The 16412-nt window shown below is 43.9% G+C and overlaps 1 protein-coding gene across 12 annotated transcripts in view; it reads right to left on the reverse strand.

The window, feature by feature from the left end:
• TNS1 (tensin 1) overlaps positions 1-16412 on the reverse strand; it is a 404124-nt gene that overhangs the window by 258730 nt on the left and 128982 nt on the right. For 11 of the 12 annotated variants that reach the window (XM_020805096.3, XM_020805086.3, XM_078380947.1 and 8 more), the window contains exon 2: positions 15094-15208. In XM_020805096.3, coding sequence (XP_020660755.3) covers positions 15094-15208 — 115 coding nt within the window. Of the gene's footprint in view, positions 1-15093; positions 15210-16412 lie in introns of those variants that run through there. The other variant, XM_078381170.1, reaches the window with a different exon arrangement.

Genomic DNA, 16412 nt, shown 5'->3' on the forward strand with positions numbered 1-16412 from the left:
GTTCTCCAGTTTCTCTTCTAAGTTCTGCTCTTAACAGGCAGCCTGCTATGATCCTGCCTATCTGAACAGAGGACTTTTTTCCCCTTCAGGAGATGAAGGTCTGTTAGGGCTCCTTCTTAGACAAGAGCATGAATCTGTAAAGTATTAAGCTGCTAGGCCCCACTTACAATCTCCTGAATATCCCAGATAATTCCACTGAACTTTCACTTTGCATCACAACTAACGCAATATTATCCAACTTGATTCCATTCAAACATTTTGGATTACAACTCCTATCAGGTCCAGTCAACATCGCAAGTGATCAAGGAGGATGAGGATATAGTCCCAAACCTCTGTAGAGCACTAGGATGGTGGAGAGACAGATGAAGTGTGTCTGTAGATAAAAGCAGGCGGGGTAAGAACCCATAATTTCAGCAGGACCTTCAGCAACAAGCAGGAAGTGAAGGCTGGAATAAGGTCAAAGCCCTTCTGGATATTTCCCTGGATACTAAGCTTCCTCTGGAGATGTGGAAGAGTCTTGGGCTGCTGCAACACTGGGATAGGGATGTCCTAGCACCCGTGCAAGAGAGGCATGATTAGCTTCAAGGGAACCCTGAGTCAGTCTAGAATTGAAATCAGAGATGGGTGGTTTAATCAGCCTTTAGGCATTCTCAGCCTCTGTGGCTTATTTCCTGCCTGAGGGAACACGGGAAGCAGGCATTGTTGAAGTCTCAATAAGCATTTCCTCCTTGTCTGAGACATCGGAAACGGAGCTGTGCACCTGACCTGGTCCGATAAAAAGAACTTGGCTGGACATAGGAACATAACTTGCTTGGCTAGTGACTTCCACCTGATCCATATCAGCCGTGTCAGACTGACAAGTGTGCAGGGGTCTGTGGTGGGCCATCCTGTTTCTTCCGGCACACGTGTGTCATTTAAGTCACGTGCATGATGGGAAGGCAGTGACCCCTCCACGCCTGCAGTAACCTCCCGTTCAACTTTATTCACCCATGTGACTGATGCAGAAGAACCTTTTCCCCTTCTAGAACGTCATCCCTTCACCAGAGACATACAGCCAGTTCTAGTTGGAGGTACAGCAGCTCTCAAGAGCTACACGGCAGTGAACTGCAGGAAGACAGGAAGCAAACAGGAGCTATGTTTAGCGAAAGCTGCATGTTAGATGTTTTAAAGAGACACCTCTACATCCCCCCCCTCCCCGCCTTTCCACCTTGCATTTAGCTAATGTTTGATGGATGACACCACTGAAAGCTGTTGCTTCTTTTGGCGTCTACAGCTGGGCAAACCAAGGAACCATTCTGGTCCCAATGAGCCAGTCTTGGTGACTATGTGTGCTCATCTTGCTTCTTTATGACATGGAGATGGCCACCAGTTTAGAGGGCATTGAAAAAGGAATGGAGAGCAAAGGGGCATGAAGAAAAAGGCAGTCAGAGACATTGAGACATGAAAGCTACACAGTAGCTTTAAGATCAGAGGCAACAGGCTTCTGAACACCATTTGTTGAAGAACAATATTTGGAAGAGTTTCTTACCTGCATGTCCTGTTTGTGAGCTCCCCAAAGGTCAGTGGAAGTAGTAATAGGTTACTACTAGTGGATCCTGGATGTCCATTATGGGAAACACAATGGGGAACTAAGTATTTGTTCTGATCCAGTAGAGGATCCATGGACTCCAAATGTAATAGTGTAACTCAGAGAGACAAATTGTTGCTAATTAAGACAGCCCAGATTGAATTCCTAGTCATGTAGCAGTTGTGTGACTCAGTACAAGTGACTACAAATTCAATCAACAACTTGTTAATTAGTAGATATTTACTGCTCTGAATGCTACAGCAGCACTTAAGTTGGTTTACCTACTGGACAGCTCAATGATTTAGGTATCTGGCTGCAAAGCCAGAGATTAGGAGTTGGATTCCCTCCTGTGCCTCCTTGACAGGGGCTGGACTCAATGATCCATAGGGTCCCTTCTAGCTCTGCAGTTCTAAGATGATGATGATATCCTATTTTTGCACACCGTAAATTGTGTGCACCTCTGAATAACTTTATCAATTTCTATTATGCCCTCTATTCTATTACGACCGCCAAAGAATTGATGCTTTTGAATTGTGGTGCTGGAGGAGACTCTTGAGTGTCCCCAGGACTGGAAGGAGAACAAACCTATCCATTTTGAAGGAAATCAACCCTGAGTACTCACTGGAAGGACAGATCCTGAAGCTGAGGCTCCAGTACTTTGGCCATATCATGAGAAGGCTTCCTGGAAAAGCCCCTGATGTTGGGAAAGTGTGAAGGCAAGAGGAGAAGGGGATGACAGAGGATGAGATGGTTGGACAGTGTCATCGAAGCGACCAACATGAATTTGACACAACTCCGGGAGGCAGTGGGAGATAGGTGGGCCTGGCATGCTCTGGTCCATGGGGTCATGAAGAGTCGGACATGACAACAACTAAACAACATCAATTATGCCCTCTACCCCAACTCACTTTCTTCTCAGCTAAATGTCCTCAAGTTCCAGCCCTGAGCTCTTTGGGGCATATATGTTAGCCCCAGCTGAAGCAGACTCATGAATCAATGGGAACTTGCTAAATTAACATATACATCAAATTTGTGGGAAATTTCTGCTTAAAGGTTGTGGCTGCGTTCTGTTCCAGGGATGTGCAAACACTCCTGGCAGGATGTGGCAACTGGCAGGATGTGGGGTAGCCCCCTTCTTCTGCTCTTTTGCTTAGAGGTAGAGCATAAGGTCAACGGGTTATTTTAGACAATCCTAGTTATGATTAGGTAACTAGTATCCTACCTGGTTCTCTCATAACATACTATGTAATCATACTAAGTAAATAAAAGAGCTCTCAGGGCATTGCCAGTGGGCTCCGCTGGCTCTGACTTCCATTGTCAACTCCTTTGTTCTCTCTCTAAGGCAATTAGCCTTCCTATGTTCCATGATCACTGACACAAATTAATTGATTTAATGGGTCTATTCTGCTTGGGTCACCTTTGGATTTGGGCCTCTGCTTACATTTTTCTGTATATGGCTATGTGTTTTGAGTTTTGTCTATTTTTTTTTTATAAACAGCAAATAAAGATACCCTAGTAGGGGGAACTCTTGACCCTGATTTAGGCTCACTGTAAAACTTGACAGTCAGCAGATTTCAAAGATGCCAAATGGAAGGGGAAAGGCTAAAGAAAAGAAATAGTGTGCTTTAAATATTCAATCCATTAGAATTTCAAACATAGAGACAACATCCTAAGCAAATATAATTAAAGTATACTTTGGAGGTGAAGTTTATTTGGTGGGACTGCTAAATGAGCCTGGCATATATATGAAACAGTAGGTTAATTCACATCCCAGGTCTTTCCTAAAACAGCAGCCAGGTCTTCAACATTCAGTTCTTTGATTTTAATCTCATCCAGGAATGAATGTTTGACACAATTTAACTTCAGGATCATTCTACATCCCTAAACCTACATTCACACATGGCAAGTTTCCTACATACACATCACTTTAATCCTTCCAAAAAACAAACCAACTACATTCCAAGTAGATACTGTATGTGAGAAACTTGCATGTATCTAGGTAAAGGTAAAGGTTCCCCTTGGCAATTTTTGTCCAGTCGTGTTCGACTCTAGGGGGCGGTGCTCATCCCCGTTTCCAAGCCATAGAGCCAGCGTTTTGTCCGAAGACAATCTTCCATGGTCACATGGCCAGTGTGATTTAGACACGGAACGCTGTTACCTTCCCACCAAAGTGGTCCCTATTGATCTACTTGCATTTGCATGCTTTCGAACTGCTAGGTTGGCGGGAGCTGTGACAAGAGACGGGCGCTCACTCCGTCACGTGGATTCGATCTTACGACTGTTTGGTCTTCTGACCCTGCAGCACAGGCTTCTGCGGTTTAGCCCGCAGCGCCACCACATTCCCCTGCATGTATCTAGTTCACTGCATATACATACAACAGGAAATTTCTACTGGTAGCAGAACATTTCATGTCCTCCATATGCACACACTTGTGGGCAACCAACATGGGTGGCCCCACGATTAGATTTTATGGCATGACTGCCTCATCACGAGAATCCCCAAAGTCAAGGCACAATAGGACAGACAACAGGAAAAATCACCTGTGCTGTTCCCCTGGACACCCTTCCCACTGTGGCTTGAGCCAACGGCAATGCCAACTGGCTGTAGCCTACAAAAGTAACTTCCAGAAGCAAATAGCCCCCTCATCTGCTACTTTCTCCTTCCTGTCCATCCATCAATGAAGAAGAAGAAGAAGAAGAAGAAGAAGAAGAAGAAGAAGAAGAAGAAGAAGAAGAAGAAGAAGAAGAAGAAGAAGAAGAAGAAGAAGAAGAAGAAGAAGAAACATGTGGTTGAGTCAATTATGACATGGCAACCCTTTCCTCAGTTTTTAAGGCAGAGAACACACAGAAGTGGATTACCATTCTGGGACTGTGCATAATAATTTCTGTTAATACAGTTCATATACTCCTCTTACCTACCACTTCCTGCTATGATGTTGCATCTCAGGCCTGCCCATAACTCTAATACCTGCCTAACTTTGGGAGCCACTGAGGATGCTTGACATGTACTGCATCTAACTCTTTATTTCCCCCCCCCAGACTATGTATTTTAATTATTTAAAATATTTTTACCCCACCTTTTCCCATAAAAAAGGACACAAGGTGGCTTATATAATTAAAATACAATTTAAAGCTAAAATCAATTATACAAATGCTAAAAAAGAATCAAACAAATATCATTCTCAGAAATGGTAAACAAAAATAATACTAAAAACACATTCAAAGCAACAAGGCACATCAACCCATTAAAAACCCCATTACCCCATCTTCCTCTCCATGGAAAGGGTGGAAGATCAATTCTTTACTAGGTCTTAGCACATATGCCCCAAACGCCCACTTTCTACTAATCAGTTTTTTCCCTTTACTTTCTTAAACTGTGCATGAAGCTGCACTGGAAGTGTACATGGATGGGGGTCATATACATTTCCAAAAACAAACAGTGGCTACCATTTCACTGTAATAAGAAACAACCTTTATTAAAAACAAAAGGATACCCTTTGTGGGTTGTTGAACTGCTGATCCCAGCATCCTTCACCACAGACAAGAGTGGCTTGAGCTGATGGGAGGGGTAAAATATGAATAGGCTCTGAGGGATAGGTAAAGGTAAAGGTTCCCCTTGCCATTTAGTCCAGTTGTGTCTGACTCTAGGGCACAGTGCTCATCTCCATTTCCAAGCCATAGAGCCAGCATTCGTCCGAAGACAGTTTCCGTGGTCACGTGGTCGGCACGACTAGACACAGAACCTCGTTACCTTCCCACCGAGTGGTACCTATTTATCTACTTGCATTTTTACATGCTTTCAAACGGCTAGGTTGACAGGAGCTGGGACAAGTGATGGGAGCTCACTCCACCGCATGGATTCGATCTTACGAATGACATCGAATGAGGGATATAAACAGCAAATAATGATGCTGGCAAAAGGAGGAGTATACCTGAAACGGTTAGTAGAAGTGGTATGGGGCAGGTGCAATCCACACAGAGCACTGTAAAGTTCCAGTTGTGGTCTATAGCTTCCCGGATTGTGGGAAGTGTATCCGAAAGGGATGTTGGCAAGCCTTTGGGTCCAAGCTCCAACTCCAAGTCTGAGTCTTTGGCACCAAGTCCCAAGAACAAGTCTTTGGTACCAAGTTCCAAGCACCAAGTCTAAGTCCTTACCTTTAAAAAAGTGTTCTTCCCCAGGAAAAAAAGGGAGCGGTGCGTGGGTTCTGAGTCATGATTCAAGTCCAAGTCATGGGGTGGAGGGTGGGGAAACCAACTTGAGTCTGAGTCTAGTCACCAGTCCAACTTGACAACAAGTCCTGTGACTCGAGTCCCGCTGCCTAGTATGCAAGGGTAACTTTTGTGAATTCTAGATCTCCCTTCTACTCTCAGCTGCAAAAATGCTTGAATTTCCCAAGGCTCGCTCTAGAATGAGGTACTAGGTTACTAGTGCTTAACCCAGAGATAGTCTCAGCGGGGCTTAGATTCATTTTCTAGATTTGTGTACAGCACAATTGCCACACTCCCAAGAGTGTACGGCTAAATGGGAGCAATTTAGCCAAAGATGATAATATAGTGGGGCTTTATTAAGAACAACAAAAAAGTAGGTTTAACTTTTAAAAGCAGGAGTATTTTGTTGTTTTTACTGAGAATTTCCCTTGTGCCCTCTAGATACCATTTCTTTTAATTAGAGGTAAGTGGTACCTAGGCATGGAACTTTTTTTTTTTTGGACTAGCCAGAGATTATGTCTCCAGTAGATACGACTTGAGTTCAGAGCATCTGCCTACTGAGCATGAAAATCAGTTAAAAGCACAATCAGTGCTTTTAATATCAAACCACTTGGATGCAACTTGAATGCAAATAGGCACTCAGTGTGGCCAGTACTGCAGTTATAGCTCAAACTACATGTTAAAGGGAACAGATAATTCCTCTCATTAACCTATTTTCCTTCTAACAACTGTATCTGTTCATAGATATCTCTTGCAATTTAAGCCCATGTTAATTTTCTGATTTGCAAATTAACCCTGTGCCACTCTAGACAGTTGGTGTGCATACTTAACCTAAACATTTGAATGGCTAGTTGAGGAGTTAACCTAGGGCAAAATACGGAGCTGGAGTCCCGAAGGCAGCTCGTGTCGTTCTGCCAACTCCTGCGACGTCGCTGGAACCAGTTGTATTGGCTCTTGCCTTTCCATTGGACCATTTCAGCAACATGGAGGGGGGGATCTGCTGCTTGGGTAACAGCTTATCCTCCATATTACTTTACCCAGGCTTCATGCTCCGGAGAGGACACTCCTCGATCCAGAGCATGTTACCATAGTCTCTCTAGACTGAAGGATGCCTATGATGAATGGCTAGAAATGTATGCATTCAGTATTCTATGGCTGTTCCTAGCTGTTATGTGGTCTGCTAGACCTTGTTTTTAATTTTATATAGGATTTTCTCTCTCCACCTTCATAAAGAGAGTTATACCACAAATAGTGTTCAGAATTGTTATGTTCTCTTCCACCTCTACTTGATTGTAAAAATAGTATTTGATATCTCCAATTGTGGATGGACAATGGACATTATTACCCTGTCAAAGACCAAGCCTAAATAAATAAATTCAGAGTGGATATTTACATTAAGATGTATATTCAAGCACTCCTCTATTGAAATGAATTCAAAAATGCATTTAAATGAGCATTTGATTTATATCCATGACTGGTGATCTGAATGACATGTGATACATATGTAGAAACCCACCTGCCCATTTGGACCTTCCATTCTTAGATTTTAAATCAAGGGTCAGCAACCCAGGTACATATATCGTATGAAAGCCTCTCTGCTTAGGATTGTTGCCTCTCCTCACCACAGCCCTTGCTGAATTTTGCTTTAAAACAAGGTGCATACTGTTGAATGCCTTGCCTTGTTTTCACAGGAAGATGAGGAGGGTTTTCTCTTTTTGTGCCAGCTTTGCTGCTTCATGGCTGAAATTCAGCAGTACTGGCTGAATTTAGTAATGCTGTGTGTGAGGGTTCAATGTTGGGGGGGTCAGCCACTTCTAATAAAGTACGAGACGGTTTTAACATTTCAACTTTGTCTGTATTTATTAGAACTTCAACATTAACTGGAACGTCTTTAGGAACAGGTTCTAAAGTCTCTTGCGGTCTCAACCCTGACCGTAATGTCCACATATTGACAACAAAAGGGTTACTGTCCTCAAAGGTCCATGGCCCCGGCACAACCTTCTCTAGGACCAGTTCTTCACCACCTTCCTCCTTGGGTTCAATCAAGGGAAGGGTCTCTTCATCGCCACTCCAGCCCTATAACGAAGACCCCTCTCCTGGGCTGGCCAACCACGGTCCGGGTAGACCCCCATCTTCTGCAGCTCGGCGAGATGCCATGCTTTCTTCCTTTCAAGCTCTCTCGCCACCGCCTCTCTCTCCTCTCTCAATCAGCGTCTCCACTCTTTAGCCTCTGTTTCTCCCCAGTATGAGGGACGAGGTTGTTGTCCTTGACGTCTCCTCCTCTTTGCCTCTTCATGAGGCACCTTTACCTGTTCCCACTCTCTGGTCCAGGGGTCCTGGACCCAAATCATTTCCCAGCCACCCGGGATCTCACCTCCCTTTGTTTTTTATATCCCCTTCTCCCGCTTCTAGCTCCCCTCCCCGCTTCCTGCCAAAATTCTCCCCGACTTCCCCCCCCCCGTTACATTTAACTCTTTCATCACCATCACCAAGTCGCTAGTATCAACCCCTTGGTGTCTCTGACTTCCCCTTCCTCTTATTTCTTCCAACTCTCCTGTGTCCACCTGTTTGTCTTCTTTCCTAGCCGGAGAAGGTGGGGGAGAAATCTGGGTCATATTAGAACGTAACGGGAGCGATGGCACTCCCACATCAGCCTCTTGGCCCTGGCTTGGGTCTTTACACTGTGGCAGCAATGTGAACACTCTCTCTTCCCCAATGCTCAGGGAAGCTGTAAATAGGATTCTTTCCATATAAAACCTTGTAGCAGCTGACTACACACAGAGAACAATGTATTATCCAAACCATGTCCCTATAAAGCAGACTTGTAATAGGATTCTTGTGCACTTACTTCACCTGTGGATGATAGACATATATTTTGTTTGTCAATTAAAAAAGCCACAGATGATCATGCTGTGGCTTGCATCCTACAAGCATCTCAAGGAAAACTATGTTTACATTTTCATCTTATTTCACAAGCCATTTTCTGATTTTTCTCCTACACTCTGGATCCATGGCTGAAAACCTACTCAGCAACATGCATATTTTTCTGGCCTGGCTGACCAGTATAAGCCAAAGCTTGGATAGTTAGGAACACCTAGAACATTCTAAGATAGTCTTTCCCCCAATCTGGTGCCCTCCTGATATGCCAGATATTCCCTGCTTTGGGAACCATTTTTCAATGTGTTTCAAAGGATTTTTTTATTTCACTTTGCGACATTTTCGCTCTACAGCGATTTTGCTGGAACGAATTAACGTCGTTAAGTGAGGCACCACTGTATTAATTTTGTGCATGGTAAAGGACAAAAATGGGAGGGACCTCACAGAAGCAGAAGACATCAAGAAGAGGTGGCAAGAATACACAGAGGAATTATACCAAGAAAGATTTGGATGTCCCGGACAACCCAGATAGTGTGGCTGCTGACCTTGAGCCACACATACTGGAAAGTGAAGTCAAGTGGGCCTTAGCTGGCTAACAACAAGGCCAGTGGATGTGAGGGATTCCAGTGGAACTATTTAAAATCTTAAAATATGACACTGTTAAGGCGCTACATTCAATATGTCAGCAAGTTTGGAAAACTCAACAGTGGCCAGAGGACTGGAAAAGATCAGTCTACATCCCAATTCCAAAGAAGGGCAGTGCCAAAGAATGCTCCAACTACCATACAATTTCACTCATTTCACATGCTAGCAAGGTTATGCTCAAAATCCTACAAGGCAGGCTTCAGCAGTATGCGGACCGAGAACTCCCAGAAGTACAAGCTGGATTTCGAAGGGGCAGAGGAACTAGAGACCAAAATGATAACATGCACTGCATTATGGAGAAAGTCAGAGAGTTCCAGAAAAACATCTACAGTGGTGCCTTGCACATCGAGGTTAATCCGTTCCAGATTAACTCTCGCTGTGTGAAAACATCGCTGAGCGGGACAGAAAAGCCCATTCCCAAAGGCTCCTTTACTCACCGTTCAGCAATGTTCCTCTATGGCTGACAACCATTTTCGCACCCTTTCCTCGCTTAACGAGGGCGCAAAAACGCTGCGCGCGGCCATTTTGCGGCTTCCGGTGGCCATTTTGTAGCCGCCGAACAGCTGATCGGTGCGTCGCAAAGCGAAGGTCGGTAAGCGAACCGCTTACCGCCCTTCGCTCTGCGATTTTCGGCCATAGGGGCCATCAGTATGCGATCGCATTTGCGATCGCGAAAACGTCCTCGTAGAGCGAATTCATCGCTCTACAGGGCACTCGTTGTGCAAGGCACCACTGTACTTCTGTTTCATTGACCACACAAAAGCCTTTGATTGTGTCAACCACAACAAACTATGGCAAATTCTTAAAGAAATTGAAGTGCCTGACCACCTTATCTCTCTCCTGAGAAATCTATATGTAGGACAGAAAGCAACAGTTAGAAGTGGACATGGAACAATTGATTGGTTCAAAATTAGGAAACTAGTACAACAAGGGTGTATATTGTCTCCCTGCTTATTTTACTTATATGCAGAATACATCATGCGAAAGGCTGAACTGGAGGAATCCCAAACCGGAATTAAGATTGCCAGAAGAAATATCAACAACCTCAGATATCCAGATGATATCACTCTGATTGCAGAAAGTGAGGAGGAATTAAAGAACCTCTTAATGAGGGTGAAAGAGGAGAGCACTAAAAATGGTCTGAAGCTCAACATAAAAAAAACTAAGATCATGGCTACTGGTCCCGTCACCTCCTGGCAAATCAAAGGGGAAGATACGGAGGCAGTGACAGATTTTACTTTCTTGGGCTCCATGATCACTACAGATGGTGACAGCAGCTACAAAATTAAAAGACCCCTGCTTCTTGGGAGGAAAGCGATGACAAACCTTGACAGCATCTTAAAAAGCAGAGACATCACCTTGCCAACAAAAGTCCGAATAGTCAAAGCTATGGTTTTTCCTGTAGTGATGTATGGAAGTGAGAGCTGAACCATAAAGAAAGCTGACCGCCGAAGAATTGATGCTTTTGAATGGTGGTGCTGGAGGAGGGTCTTGAGAGTCCCCTGGACAGCAAGGAGAACAAATTTGAACAAACTCTGGGAGGCAGTGGAAGACAGGAAGGCCTGACGTGCTGTGGTCTATGGGGTCACGAAGAATCGGACACAACTTAACGACTAAACATCAAACCCACAAGATACCAGGTTAGGGAAAACTGGCCTAAACCAGTTTCAGAGCAGCATGTTTGATACAGAGTTCATCATTTGCTCAGGAGTCACTTTATGACTTGCTTTTCACTAATATCTAAATGAAAAAATAGCACCACTCAACGGCAGAGAAACAATTGGTCTGTTCCTCTGTATATTCATCTCTTTATTTTAAATATTCCGCTATCACTTTCTGTCACACAGTATTACTTCAAGCCATTCACAAGGAAAGTTTTTTTTAAGGAAGCTATGAATCCAACAGCTGGGCAAACCTAACAAGAGAAGCCCTCCTACGTTGGCTAGATTTGAGAATGAAAGGAGTTTCCTTACTAGGCTGAAACTGGCAAGCAAGGTGGCTCTGTGATACTTTTTTCCATTCAAAGCTAAGCTGCAGCTCGGTTTTCTCACCTGTAGAATCTGGAGTTCTAACTCTGAACTAGAGGGACAGGGGGCAGCTCTACCTTACAGCACAATAATGTACGGTTCTGTGGTGTTCATTCTCACGCAAGCACTACTTGCAGTTAATAAGACCTTTCAACTCCTCCCATGGGTCCTGCCCTGCGAGAGAATCCCTCCACAGATACCCAGGAATATGAATGAATCGTCTATTTCTAAATGTTAGAACAGGACTGGGGAGCTTGGAACTCTCCAAATAACATTATTGGACTCTAGTTCCCATAAGCCTTAGCCTTGTGTTAGAAAATGACCTCCAAGCCTACCATTTTGTCCCCTTTCTATTTATATTCTCAAGTGAATTTGCCAATTCACCCAAAGGAATTGTACATCACATTCACACAGTGTCCGAAGAATATTGCCAAAAGAGCAGGAAGGCTGAATGAACAGCCATGAAGGTCACCCTTGACAATTTTCTGGCATCAGTTGGGAGTAGTGGTTAAAACGCTGTACTGCAGCTAAAACTGTGCTCACGACCTGGGGTTCAAATCCCAGGTAGCCGGCTCAAGGTTGACTCAGCCTTCCATCCTTCCGAGGTCGGTAAAATGAGTACCCAGCTTGCTGGGGGGGGCAATGTGTAGCCTGTATAATTAAATTGTAAACCGCCCGGAGAGTGCTTGTAGTGCTATGGGGCGGTATATAAGTCCAATAAATAAATAAATAAATAAATAAATAAATAAATAAATAAATAAATAAATAAATAAATAAATAAATAAATAAATAAATAAATGTGGGTGATCAACTACACCAGGGATGAACCCATCCCGTTTATCTATGACTATAACAAAGCAAATATGACAAAGCAGAGAGAGTGTCAGACTAAGACTCAGGAGACCTGGGTTCAAATCCTCACTTCAGACATGGAAACTCATGAAGGTGGGATTGGGGGAGGCAGATGGATTGCTAAAACCTCTGTTTAAATATCTTGCATACCTTGGAAACTCCCACTAGGGTTCCTGTAAGTAGGAACTGACCTGACCGCACAGACCACACTCACACACTCAAAAAAACAGAGGAAATTTTAGAAGGTACAAAATGTGACATCTTGTGGCCAGATGCAAAACTACAATGATTTAAATCATGTAGAAAGTGTCACTGGCCTTGAAAACCTCAGAAAGCCTTATGATAAAGACATTAACCATATAATTTCACCTCTCACTAGCCCTATAATGTCCTCCCAGGAAATGTATTTATTATTAATTTATAAATTTATTGATTGATTAATTATGTGCTTTCAAGTCAGTTCCAACCTTTGGCAACTGCCAGGGTTTTCTAGGTATAAAGCTTCAGAAGTTGTTTGCCAGGTGGCAGACGGGGGCTGGGCAGCTTGCCCAAGGCTATGCAGATTTGCAGGGCATGTAACACCATCGGCAGCTAGATATAGGCTGGGTGATCTTGGCTGGTCCCTCCTGTGGGAGGCCCAAAGCCCTTGGCTCTGCACCAGGGCACTCCAAGCCGTCAAAAGTTAGGCCATAAATTTATCTGTTAGTTATATATTTCTTCCAGGGACTCAAGGTGACACATGTGGCTCTCCTCTTCTCCACTTTATCTTCACAGTAGCCCTGTAAGCAGGTCAGACTGAGGGAAAGTGGTTAATTGAAGGACACCCAGTGAGGTTCATGGCCCGTGGATTTCCAAAGTCCCAGTCCAGCACTCCAAGGACTATACCACAGTGGCTCTCAGTCGCAGTTACAGCTTGTTGACTTACCACATCGGTCACCTTTAGCATCAAGCCACACAGAACCACTAAGAGCCTAATATCAGCCATGTGGGCACCTTCTCTTTCACTCCAACAAGCTAGCTCCCACTGTTTCCTCAGATAATTTCCCCTCTGAATTAATGTACTGTCTACTTAACTGCTTACAATGTTTCTCTCTCTCTCTCCTCTCTCTCTCCTCTTACTCCTGACCCATAGTACCTTCCAACTTTCCTCAACCTTTGAGGGAAAGCAAGCAGATCATCAAGGTTTCATATGGAGCAGGCACTCAGTCTAGATTTTGACCTCACCCACCCCAACCTCATTTCAGCTCCCTCCTGGCTTCCCATTTTGGAGGAGGGAGTAAGCATTCTATAGGGAAGAGAAGCAAGGAGAGACTGGTACAAAATGAGGGTTGGGGCATTTGGCCTGATCCGCCAGCTAGTCCTTCTGTGCCTCCTCTGTAATTCTAGAGAGACTGACTACTCCATGTGAAGCCCTACTTTTCTACTTACTGGCTCCTGAACTGCAGAAGTGGGAGGGAAGTGAAGCAGAGCAGTGGGTGGGGTGAGAAGGAGAGAAAGAGGCGATATGAGTAGCCCATTAGACAGGGAGAAGAAAATATCTTCACTAGGGAGAAGAAAATATCTGAGGAAAATAGCTGCTGGGAGTGAAAGAGAGGATGAGCAAGGGAGACCAGATGTTCCAGTCTCCTGCTTCCTTTTTCCACCCTCACCTGTATTTTACTTCACAAAAGAAAAATGGGATTGTTACACCACCAGCCTACTCTATAGCCAACTAAAGGGCATGCAGATCAGTCTAGATTTTGGGCTAGCTCATCCTATAGACTTTAGGAGACATTCCAACACATTCTATCCTCATCTGCAAAGCAAAGCAAAGCAAAGCGTGCTGCTTATATACCACCCCATAGTGTTTCAAGCACTCTCTGGGAGGTTTACAAGTTAATTATGCAGGCTATACATTGCTCCCCCCCAGCAAGCTGGGTACTCATTTTACCGACCTCGGAAGGATAGAAGGCTGAGTCAACCTTGAGCCGGCTACCTGGGATTGAACCCCGGGTCGTGAGCACAGTTTTGGCTGCAGTGCCATGAGGCTCTCTATCCTCTGTGTATCCAAAGCTCTGTTAAAAATCCCATGGGGAGAAGGAGAACACAAACAGGGACCACCTACAATGCTACACAACACCTTATATGTATGACTTATCCACTCAGAGCCCACAGAACAATCACTCTTCCACAATCACAGATATACCAAATCCTAACAGTGTTACAGTATTCCAGTAAAACTGAGTAAACTAAGCTGAGTGAGATCACAAAGAAAAAGAACAACATTCCACATCAGAAAAGGAGATGTAAATAGCAACATAAGTCTTTCTCTTCACTCAGCCACCTCTTTACCCACAAAATGACTGGGAGAGTGACTTCAACGGGTTATACAATATACACCACTTGATGATCTCAGTCTAAGTCCTCCTTAGTGCCCACGGGAGATATTTGGCTTTTATTGGTGTTCAGCAGTCACTCACCTTCCCATTTGACTCCAGCAGCTGGGTCTACTGCATTTCTTACATCTCCCCTTCCTCAGTTCAAATTGGTGACCACATTTTTAACCCTACAAATGCCAAATGGGGTACAAAAGATCCATTGTGGTGTTGCTCTAACCCAGAGGTGAAAGGTGGCCCCCACTACTGTCTTGTAGTCACTCCAGAATCAAACATACACCCTGATTTAGCCCACTTTTGCATACTTGCTTGGAAACAGTGCACATGCCCAGTGACAACTTCACCAAACTGAAAACTCCTTGCCTCATTCTCAAGCTGGCTGAGAGAAACTTCACAAGAATCAGAAATGTTAACATGGAGACAGCCTGTCCCATTGAGAATGAGGAATCCTGCAAGCCTTCTTCACATCTGCACTGTACAGTCATATGAAGTTTGTCTTTGGCCGCCAGCTCTTACTTCTCCCATGCCCACCTCCACTTACCTCGGCAGGTGCTTCCTTCCCGAGTAATCGCCTGACGACATATCCCACATGGCTTCACTTTCTTGAAGCTCTTCACTTTGAAGGTGTGGGACGTGGACGCTTCAAGGTCTTCAGGCTATGTGAAGAAAAAGAAAAAGATGCAATGCTGTCAAAGGCCCTTCACTCTAAAACCATTAATGGGGTAAAAATTAGTTTGGAATTGGTCAGTATGTATCATTTACATCAGGGGGAAGGTCGGTCAGGATCACCCAGTAAATAGCTCTCTGGATGATTTCCAGTATATCATCTGTTCCCAATGGTTTAACAACAGTGATAACAAATCCTCCATCCCTTTTCCTCTTTCTTAATAAGGCTGCTGAAATTAAGAACAGTTATGGCAAGAAACAAGGATAGATTTCAGCATGAAAACATCTGTGCACAAGATGCTGTGTTAATGTACCAGTTTTCTGAAACTCAGAACAATTTCCTGGGCTGAGCATGTGCTCAGAGGCACCTTGTCCCTCAGTTCAAAAGGTATGTCTGCATTGTACATTTATAGCACTTTTATACCACTTTGATTGCTATGATTTCATCCTACAGAATTCTGGGATTTATAGGCTGATGAAGTGCTTAGAATTTTCTGCCTGAGAACTCCAGGGCATTTCCCTGAAATACAACAGGGGATTCTAATTATATGGCCCTCTAAAAATTCCAAGATTTAGGATGCAGCCGTGGCAGTTGAACGGTCATGAAATCAATGTTGTAAAGATAAGCTTCTGGAATAAGATAAGGAATGAGATAATTCTGGGGACACGGTCAGCCCAGGAATGTGTTTTCAGTATGAGAAAAATAATGATTGTGCTGATACAAATATCTGCAATAGATAGACCTTATGTCTGACTTCCCCAGTCACTATTTTTCATTTGTCTCTAGTTGGTAGCTCTCAGGGCTGGGGGAGGGGGAGAGAGACCAAGTAGACCCTATAAGCCTAAAGTCTGCCTCCTCGCTATGATATAAGGCCTGGTTATATCTTGAAAACTCTAAGAATTGCAGCTGAAGCAACTGAATATCATGGAAGATTCAAGGACATTTCAGATGTTTCATTATGTACTAAGAAACACATTGTTCACATAGAAACAAGCACACATAAGTGCCGGGACCAAGTGTTTCCATGCCCCAACTAAATAATATACACATTTTTTGCACTCCTGTAAGCCATTTAACATAACCACTACGCACATGTATTTCATTATATTCCATACATAACACAAGAAGCAATGCTGAGATGTCTCCAGGCTTGACACAATGTGCTGTATAATGTTTGGCTGCTGCTCTTCCAT

The sequence above is a fragment of the Pogona vitticeps genome, chromosome 1 (genome assembly GCF_051106095.1).
Source record: "Pogona vitticeps strain Pit_001003342236 chromosome 1, PviZW2.1, whole genome shotgun sequence".
Classification (NCBI taxonomy): Eukaryota; Metazoa; Chordata; class Lepidosauria; order Squamata; family Agamidae; genus Pogona; species Pogona vitticeps.